This window comes from Microcaecilia unicolor, chromosome 14 (genome assembly GCF_901765095.1).
Source record: "Microcaecilia unicolor chromosome 14, aMicUni1.1, whole genome shotgun sequence".
Lineage (NCBI taxonomy): Eukaryota > Metazoa > Chordata > Amphibia > Gymnophiona > Siphonopidae > Microcaecilia > Microcaecilia unicolor.
In genome coordinates, this window is record NC_044044.1 from 24,443,322 (window position 1) to 24,453,216 (window position 9,895).

General features: G+C 42.3%; 1 protein-coding gene across 1 annotated transcript; it reads left to right on the forward strand.

Moving 5' to 3' along the window:
* Positions 1-4,667: 4,667 nt before the first annotated feature.
* On the forward strand, positions 4,668-5,630 carry LOC115457108 (olfactory receptor 145-like). The gene has a single exon (XM_030186531.1). It carries the CDS (start codon positions 4,668-4,670, stop codon positions 5,628-5,630), a length of 963 nt encoding a protein of 320 aa, XP_030042391.1.
* The last annotated feature ends 4,265 nt before the right edge of the window (positions 5,631-9,895 follow it).

The window sequence follows — 9,895 nt, forward strand, 5'->3', positions numbered from 1 at the left end:
TGGTGGTGCTCTGATCATTTCTGGCTCAACCTAGATTTCATCCATGGAGCACCCCAGCATGAACCAAACTGTACCTTTCAGTTGCTCCGTCTAATGTGACATAGATAATCTTTGCATGGCTATTAGACTTTCCTATCTGGTTAAGTAGTCCTGAATACTGGACCCTAAGAGGATCATTTTTGATATGACGTTGAAGTCCGACTTTGGAAACGTCCAAAAATCAAATAGGAAATATTGATCTTTTTGTGTCAAAAATGGCCGTTTCCTAGATGTTTTGTGTTCAAAATGTTTATGCTTTTGGTCCATTTTTGAAAAAAAAAAAAAGCCCAACTGAAAAACACACAAAATCAAGCCATTGGGATGTAGGAGGAGCCAGCATTCTTACTAGGTTGGCCTCACAGATATCCCAGCAGAGCATGGGGCACCCAGGGGGGCACTTCAGTGGACTTCACGTAACAGCTCCCACACCTCAAGGGTACCCACTTATATTGTGTGCTGAGCCCTCCAAACACAAACAAAATCTCACCATCCCCAAATGTACACACTACAATATCTCTTATGGCTGCCAGGGTCACCTATATGTGGGTACAGTAGGTTTCTGGTAAGATTCGGAGGGCTCACACGTTACACTACAGTGCACTGCACCCAACACTCGGTTACTCCAGGGACCTGCTTGCTGTTGTAATAGGATTGACTATAACATAAGTACATAAGTAATGCCACACTGGGAAAAGACCAAGGGTCCATGGAGCCCAGCATCCTGTCCACGACAGCCGCCAATCCAGGCCAAGGGCACCTGGCAAGCTTCCCAAACATACAAACATTCTATACATGTTATTCCTGGAATTGTGGATTTTTCCCAAGTCCATTTAGTAGCGGTTTATGGACTTTTCCTTTAGGAAACCGTCTAACCCCTTTTTAAACTCTGCCAAGCTAACCGCCTTCACCATGTTCTCCGGCAACAAATTCCAGAGTTGAATTACACGTTGGGTGAAGAAACATTTTCTCCAATTTGTTTTAAATTTACTACACTGTAGTTTCATCGCATGCCCCCTAGTCTTAGTATTTTTGGAAAGCGTGAACAGACGCTTCACATCCACCTGTTCCACTCCACTCATTATTTTATATACCTCTATCATGTCTCCCCTCAGCCGTCTCTTCTCCAAGCTGAAAAGCCCTAGCCTCCTTAGTCTTTCTTCATAGGGAAGTTGTCCCATCCCTGCTATCATTTTAGTCGCCCTTCTCTGCACCTTTTCCAATTCTACTATATCTTTCTTGAGATGCGGCAAACAGAATTGAACACAATACTCAAGGTGCGGTCGCACCATGGAGCGATATAACAGCATTATAACATCCTGCCTGTATAACATGTGAGGCTGTTATACAGGCAGGTATATACTGTTTCTTTCGCATCTTTGGAGGGTGTTATGGGGTCAGTGTCCACTGGGAGAGTAAGCGGGGGGGGGGGGGGGGGGGGTCATTCCTTTATGCGTCCAGAGGTCATCTGGTCATTTAAGACACTTTTTTGAAGCTTAGTTGCTATTAAAACAGGTCTAGCTCAAAACATATTAGTTTTACTTCTGGACGTTTTTGTTTTGTTTTAATATGGCGGAAAAAATGTCCAAGTGTTAGGAATACCCTAATCCCACCCTCAACACACCCCTGACATGTCTACTTGAGATCTGGATGTATTTTTTTATAAACTGTACATCAAAATGTTTAAATAATCAACATATGGCTTTATGCCACTGTTTAAACATTTTTCTTTTCAAAAATGAGCCCCTAAGTCTACATAAACTTGAATCTCCAGAGCTATTTTGGTATTTATCTGTCATTATCCCAGTTGTGCATGCCACGGTAACATCAAGACTGGATTACTGCAACGCACTATACAATGGTCTGACTACAAAGGGCCTGCACCAGCTCCAGTTGATTCAGAATGCAGTAGCAAGTGATGTGACCACATCACACCGTTTTTGCAAAACCTTCATTGGCTACCAGTACAATACAGGGCTAAATTTAAAACTCTATGTCTGATCTTCAAGGCCCTGAAAGGAAATGGCCCCTGAAGAATAGGATGACCCTCCACACACCGCCAAGGACACTAAGGTCCTAATACAATGATATACAAAACTCTAGCGGAAAAATTATTTTGAAAACAATCGTGCTCTAACACTGTTAAGGAGAAAAGCCCTCAGAAACCGTCAGCACACGGCCGTAGGTTTTGAGATTTTATTTTTATAACTATCGCTCAGGTTCTATCGTGGGGCATAAAAGCTCCTTCAGGTGTTTTAAGTATGATTTTGCTGTTTGTCTCTTGTGATTACCGTTAGCATATTTTAAATGACCAGCATAAAAAAAAATGAGAAGGCACTTAGCTGTGTGTTGCTTTAAAAAGCACTCTCTGCTTAGCGTTCAGCACTCTCTGCTTAGCGTTCGACGGGGGCCTCCGTTTCACCCCGAAAACAAGGCTTCATCAGGAACTGAGTGCAGAATACTGATGCTGTAAATCTGTGTGGAGAAAAGTTTATTAAAGTTATATCAGACTTTGCAAAAATCAGCACAGAATAAAAGTAAACCCACCCATGGATACATACTTCAAAATGGAAACGCTCAAAATCTAAGATGGCGTCTCAGCGTCATCACTTGCACATTTGGTTTAAATAAGCCCATCAATTTAGAAAAACTGCTAATGAAATACTTAGTAGAAAACGTGCCAATCTATGCAGCTGTTTAAACCATTAGGTTCTAATGTGTTTAGATTGAAAATCCATTTAGCTTCTTTCCTTTGTAGTTTCAGCTTGCGATCCCCTTCTCTGTTTGATAAATCAATTTTGTCAATTGCACAGCATTGCAGATCCTCAAACCTGTCTGCGAATATTAGACCTGTACTCAAGAATTCTGATCTTAAGGGCTCTAGTGGTCATCCCTATGTATGTTTTATTACAGGGACAGCTGATCGCATAAACAACATGATCAGACAAGCAATTTGTAAAATGACGTAAATTGTAAATGTTATTTGTACTGTGGTTGACAAAAGATTTGATCTGTTTGGTGATGGGACAAATTTGTTAAAGTCCACATGTTGAAACGACCACGAATTTTGTTAACATCATATGTTTTTATGAAGTTTCAAATCTGCAGGGCTAAGCATCTCTTTGATGTTGCTACATCTTGAAAAGGCAATACGTAAATTGACGTTTCTGAATGCAGGAGTGGTTTGCATAATCTCCCATCTGTTCCTAACAATCTGAGCTAGATGTGGACTGGCTTCGTTGCACTGCATCACCATAGTATCTGAAGAATAAGATGATCCTCCACACACCGCCAAGGACACTATGGTCCTCCCTAGGACTTTCACTAACTACATCCTCTCCAAAAGACATTACACGATGTGATACCCGCAAGCGAGCCTTCTCCGGAGTAGCCCACACACTCTGGAATGCATTGCCTGAAAGGCTCCGCTTAACACAAGACTACCTCTACTTCAGGAAGCAGGTGAAGGCTTGGCTCTTCAACTAAGCCTTTAATGGAAAAAGTAACTAACTTGTTAGTCTCACTCACACACACAACGATTGACTCGGGCTGCACATACTGCAGCGGGACATGTTTATCCACTCCTACCCTAGCTGAGATAATATTTAACCATCTCTCTGACCTCATGTGCAACTTTCTTCAAATCAATCACCTTACTTTCTAATTCTTCCTACTTTCTTACTCATCTATATGTTAGAACTTTGCCTTACCCTTCACTACCAATTATAATGTTCTATTACGTATTGTGTTGTCATTGCAAGCAGTATATCATGCCATACTTTGTATTGTTACTTGAATATTTTTACTGCTGTAATTGCCTATTGCTCATGTTTTATCTATTCTTACTGTACACTGCCTTGAGTGAATTCCTTCAAAAAGGCAGTAAATAAATCCTAATAAATAAATAAAATTTATAATTTAGCTAGGTAACAAAGGACACTTTTTTTTTCTCCCCGTATAACTGTTTACTGTTTCAATTCCCATGGGATTAATTCTCAAATGGGCCAATGTAGAGTATAAACACTCAGGTCCTGCTGAGGATTACCAGATGAGAAATGATTCAAACACTCCTGTTATTTGAAAGGTAAGAAAGTAAGCAAAGCACTAATGTTAATAATGATATTTAATTATGCAATACAAAATTTTGCTATGCAAAATTAAAATTGGCTATAAGAAGCAAACTTGGCCAGTCGGGCCGTGGCTGAGAGACGCCGTGACGATAAAGCTATAAGTTAAGTGATCCTAGTACAGATAAAAGTGGAGAGCTAGGAGACACAAAATTTACAATAAGGAGGTTTTTTTTTTAGCCCATGATGATTAGGTAGATATTCCCTAACTTGAAGTCCAACGAAGGAGTGATCTACCCGCAATTGAGGCTTTTTTTCCCTCCTACTTAATAATTTGCTACCTAGATAGTAGAACACATAGGAGAGTCACACTCCAAAAGCTTTATAGTATTGAATATAGTTCACTATAAAAAGCAAAATCATAAAAAAATTCAGACAATAAAAAATATAGATATATAAATGTAGATCTCTCTCTCTGTATATGTAAGTAGAATATTGATAACATGGGCAAACTTCTGCAGTGAGTTCCTCACTTCTGAAACTGAAGGAATGTTTATTAAATACATGTTTGTGTTTGCAACTCAGAATCCAATGGAAGAGAGAAATTTTACAACAGCAACGGAATTCATCATTTTGGGGTTTCCTGAATTTCCAGAGCTGCAGATTCCTCTCTTCTTTCTATGTTTACTGATTTACTTGATTATCCTAGTTGGGAACTTCACTATCATCACTGTTGTATGCCTGGACTCTCGCTTACACACCCCCATGTATTTTTTCCTCAGTAACTTATCTTTTCTCGACATTTCTTATACCTCAGTCACTCTCCCCAAGCTGCTGGAAATCCTTGTAAGGAAGAGTAACCGTGTATCTGCGAGTGAGTGTTTTACACAGATGTATTTCTTTCTGTCTCTGGCTGCCGTAGAAATGTTTATTCTTTCTTCTATGGCCTATGATCGCTATGTTGCGGTATGTCAACCCCTGTCTTACCATTTGATTATGAATCACAAAGTCTGTATCCTGTTAAGCACGGTAACGTGGATTTTAGGTTTTCTGATACCTGCATCTTATCTTATTTTCATTACTCAGTTCTCTTTTTGTGTCTCCAATGAGATTAACCATTTCTTCTGTGATTTCTCAGCACTGCTAAAGCTTTCTTGCAGCAGCACCTCAACAATTCAATATGTTGTTTATATGTTGGGGGTGCTTATAGGGATTCCCTGCATAAGCTTAATCATCACATCTTACATCTACATCATTTCCAACATCCTGAGGATCCGTTCTACGGAGGAGAGACGTAAAGCCTTCTCCACCTGCTCCTCCCATCTCACTGTTGTGTGTCTGTTCTATTTGACTTTGTTCTGTATGTATATGAGACCATCGTCTGTGCAATCAATGGACCAAAACAAAGTTATTTCTCTGTTAAATAATACATTAATCCCTGTGTTTAACCCTATAATTTACAGCTTAAAAAACAAAGAAGTAAAAAATTCCCTCAGAAAACATTTCTACCGATATGTAGGTATCTAAAAATTCCAAAGGATATCCATCGAAAGCTGTGAACCCAATATTCACTGATTTAAGGGGATAATTCTATAATGGAGTGTCTATATTTAGATATCTGGAGAGCACCTATGTGACATCTATACCAGTATTTCCCAAGTCCAGTCCTGGAGAACCCCTTGGAAGTCAGGTTTTCAGGATATCCACAATGAATATGCATCAACTTGATTTGCAGACACTGCCTCCATTATAAGCAGACCCAGTATTCTGTAACTATGTGTGCAACTTTTTAGAATGCCCCAGATGCCCCCATGCCCCTCCCATTACCAAACCCTTCCCATGGGTAGCACACGGTAATGTGCCCATGTTATCTGATTAGTTCTGGGCACACCTATTCCACACCCATGGGAACACCTCCCATGCTGAAAAATAACAAATATTTTTTTTATAGCAGGATTAGCATGAGCTAAGCGGCATACTACCAGCAACATAATCGCAAGAGAAGGACGCCCATCTTCTGACACAAATCTGGAGATGGGCATCCTTTTTCTCAGAGTCGCCCAAATCGGCATAATGGAAAGCCGATTTTGGGCATCCTCAACTGCTTTCCATCGTGTGGACGACCAACGTTCATGGGGGCGTGTCGGCAGTGTACTGAAGGCGGGATGGGGGCGTGGTTAAGAGATGGGCATCCTCGGACAATAATGGAAAAAAGAAGGGCGTCCCTGATGAGCATTTGGCCGACTTTACTTGGTCCAATTTTTTTCACAACCAAGCCTCAAAAAGGTGCCCGAACTGACCAGATGACCACCTGAGGGAATTGGGGATGACCTCCCCTTACTCCCCCAGTGGTCACCATCCCCCTCCCGTGTTTCGGCCAGGGGTCAAAAGTCCTTATGGATATAATCACAGAAAGTTGGGAAAAAAATCAGTCAGTCAGGGTATATTGTGCTGTCGGTGAAAAAACCGCCAATCACCGACAGTGTTTGTTATTGACTACACGGATAGTTGCTATGCTCTGGGCAATATACCTTGTTTGGGTTTTTTCCAACTTTCTGTGATTATATCCATAAGGACTTTTGACCCCTGAGGTAGGTGTTTGTACGCCAAAACACAGCCCGTGTCGGGTCATTTTCAGAATAAAAAGGACTGCATTTATCTCCATCCTGAAGGCCCATTGTTGTTTGTTTTCTGTTTATGCTTGTATGCTGTTTTACCCTCTCTTTTGTTATTTTGGATGCATGTCAAAAATGGAATTATGATTCAGGACGTGCGGTAGCCAAGCAGTAATTTTAATTTGACGTGCATTGCACATGCATGGGCTTCTACATACCTTAGTAAAAGGGCCTTGACAGGGTGGGGAGGAAAGTGATTAGAGGATGCTGTTGGGGGTGCTGACAGAATGGGATAGGAAATTCAGAGCCTCTTTTACCAAACTGTGTTATCGATTCCACACGGTAATGCAGATGAGCTTTGTCAGCAGCGCTGTGCATTTTAGTAAAAGAGGCCCTTAGTGAGGTAATTGGTGAAAGGAGATTTGTTTGGGAAAAGGGTGGCAGCAGGAGATGGTGGGTTAATTTTTGTTCCTTAGATTGTAAGCTCCTGTGAGCAGGGACTGTCCTTCTTTGTTAAATTGTACAGCGCTGCGTAACCCTGGCAGTGCTTTAGAAATGTTAAGTAGTAGTAGTAGTAATTTGAGGTTTACTCCCAGCCCACCCTGTAGTGTTGGTATGGTGCAGTGACATGATGAGGTTTGGAGTTTGGGATAGGTAGTTCTGGTGGTGCATAGTGAGGGCGATGGGTAATTAGAGGGATGGAACGGTCACAGTTAGGTGGGAGGTAACAAGAGTGATTGATGGGGGAAGCTGCTGTAAAAGGGGGTGATAAGTGGGGGAGCAAACGGAGGTCTATGTATGTTGAGTCCCTTGTGCAACACCGCCAAGGGATAAAGCTAGACCCTGCGGCACTGCGAGTTGGGCTTGGGAGAATTAATTGGAAGGTGATGATTAGTAAAGCGGAGCAGCTAGTTCATCATTGACTGGCTGGCGGGTTGGGAGGTAAAATGTTTGGAATTGTTAAGGTTGTATATGTTAATTGTTATTATGTATTGATAATAAAGCTACAACAATGATGCAGAAACGAGTCTGTTCACACTACATACTCAGCAGAGAAGGAAGGAAGAAAAAACGGGGGGGGGGGGGGGGAGGAAGACCTCAGAAAAGGTAACACACAGCAAAACTGCTGGAATTAGTTCAAAAAAGAAACATCACCATCACTTCTTTAATCATTGGTATCAAAAAACCCCCGATCCTCCCTGTGCATAGAATTTATTTGTTTTTCGAAATGTGCTCAAATGTGCTTCCACAACCAAGCTGTAAGGTCTAAAAAAAAAAAGAGAAAACCACTTAGCTGGCTGCAGCGTCTAGGACAGGCATCCGCACCCGATGGACCCGTTTCATCGAGGGGGCTTCTTCAGGGGCTAAGGACACCGCCTCCAGGCTGACAATCGCTGCTCCAGTGGCTCAAGCTCCAAGCTCAGCCGCTGCACAGAGTGCCTCGGAAAACGACGTGTCAAATACGCGAAGCGCCCACGAGTACGTCACAATGGCCAATCTGACGTAATGGCTGAGCGTCAGCCATTGTTTGCTCAATTTTGAATCTGACCAGTGTATGGTGTCTGTCCATTATTGAAATGGGTGTTGGGTTACGTTCGAGGTGATAGGGTGTGTGACTGCCATTGCTTCTTTACTCTTGGTCTCATTAAGGGCAAAGCTATAATCCAGGTACCAAAATACAATAAATCCACTTGCAAGGACAAAACTTTATATGCAGAGACCATACAGGAAATGGACCAGCGCAGGTCCAAAGCATGCGCCTACACCAACGCAGGTCACTTTTGGTTGCGCCTTAGTAAAAGGGCCCCTAAATTTACAATCCTTGTCTTGAAAATAAATGTGTTTTATGAGCCTTTCAGAAGAGAATATATGAATAAATTTTATGGATCTGAGCACTCTTATAAATTAATAAATGTTCAAAAATAGATCAATGGCTTATATTCTTTTCATTGATGGAAAATCTAGAGTTAATCTTTGAGCACTTCTCAAATGTGACCTATTAATAGCAAATATTAAGGGGTCCTTTTACTAAGCGGCAGGAAAAAGGGCCCTGCACTGGCGGTGGGGGGGGCCGTTTTTTTCCCCTCGTGCCAGGGCCCTTTTTCCCGCAACCAGTAAAACCCTGAAAAAATGGCCACACGGTGAGATAACTCTCACCACGTGGCCATGCGGCGGGGATCCCTTACCGCCACAAATTGAGGTGGTGATAAGGACTCTGGCACTTAACCGGGCAGTGCGGGGCAATACCCAATTGACACCGGGTTACCGCCAAGCTAGCCATTTCTGGGGGTTTTCTTTTCCCCCAGAAATGGCGTGAACTTGGGGGTGGGACTACTGCCAGTGGCCACGTTGGGCCGGTGGTAGTCCCGAAAGGACTACCTAAAAGGACCCCTAAACGTTGTGTTACATTTTCAGAATCTGGATTGGCCGCTGTCGTGGACAGGATGCTGGGCTCGATGGACCCTTAGTCTTTTCCCAGTGTGGCATTACTTATGTACTTTATTTTAAAAAAGGACAGGCCTACTCAGAATGAATATGTGATTCCATTTTAAGCCAATACAAATTATTGACGAGCAGAGTCGCTTCACAGAATTGTCCCTCCCTAAAAATTCATCTTGCAACTTTATTTTGTAATACATGTAATTGGTCTGATGCTGCCCAGTGTATTCCGATGCAAAGGCAATTCTACTACCTAGGACCTACTATCAAGCTGCACTATTGGCTCCCCATGCGACATTGCCGACGAAGCCAATGGACTCCATCAGCATTGCCGCATGGGAACCGCTAGCATGGCTTGATTACAAAGGCCCTAAGTCTTCACAAATTGCATTAATCTCAACTGGGTAATAGGAGGAGCCATTTTGGAATAAGTACATAAGCATCACCATGCTGGAACAGACCAAGGGTCCATCGAGCCCAGCACCCTGTCACCGACAGCGGCCAAAAGAACAAGCAATTTGTCCCGCCCATCCTAGAAGTACTGTAATCCCTCGTCCATTCAATAACATTCTATGGCTTTTTCCTCCAGGAAGCAGCCGTCCAACCCTTTTTTGAAGTCCGCTAAGTTAACCGCCTTAACCACCTTTTCCGGCAGCGAATTCCAGAGTTTAACTACGCGTTGAGTGAAGAAAAATTTCCTTCCGATTCGTTTTAAATTTACCACACTGCAGCTTCATC

Coding starts and splice junctions, on each gene's coding strand:
- LOC115457108 (XM_030186531.1), top strand. CDS start 4,668: ATGTTTGTGTTTGCAACTCAGAATCCAATGGAAGAGAGAAATTTTACA.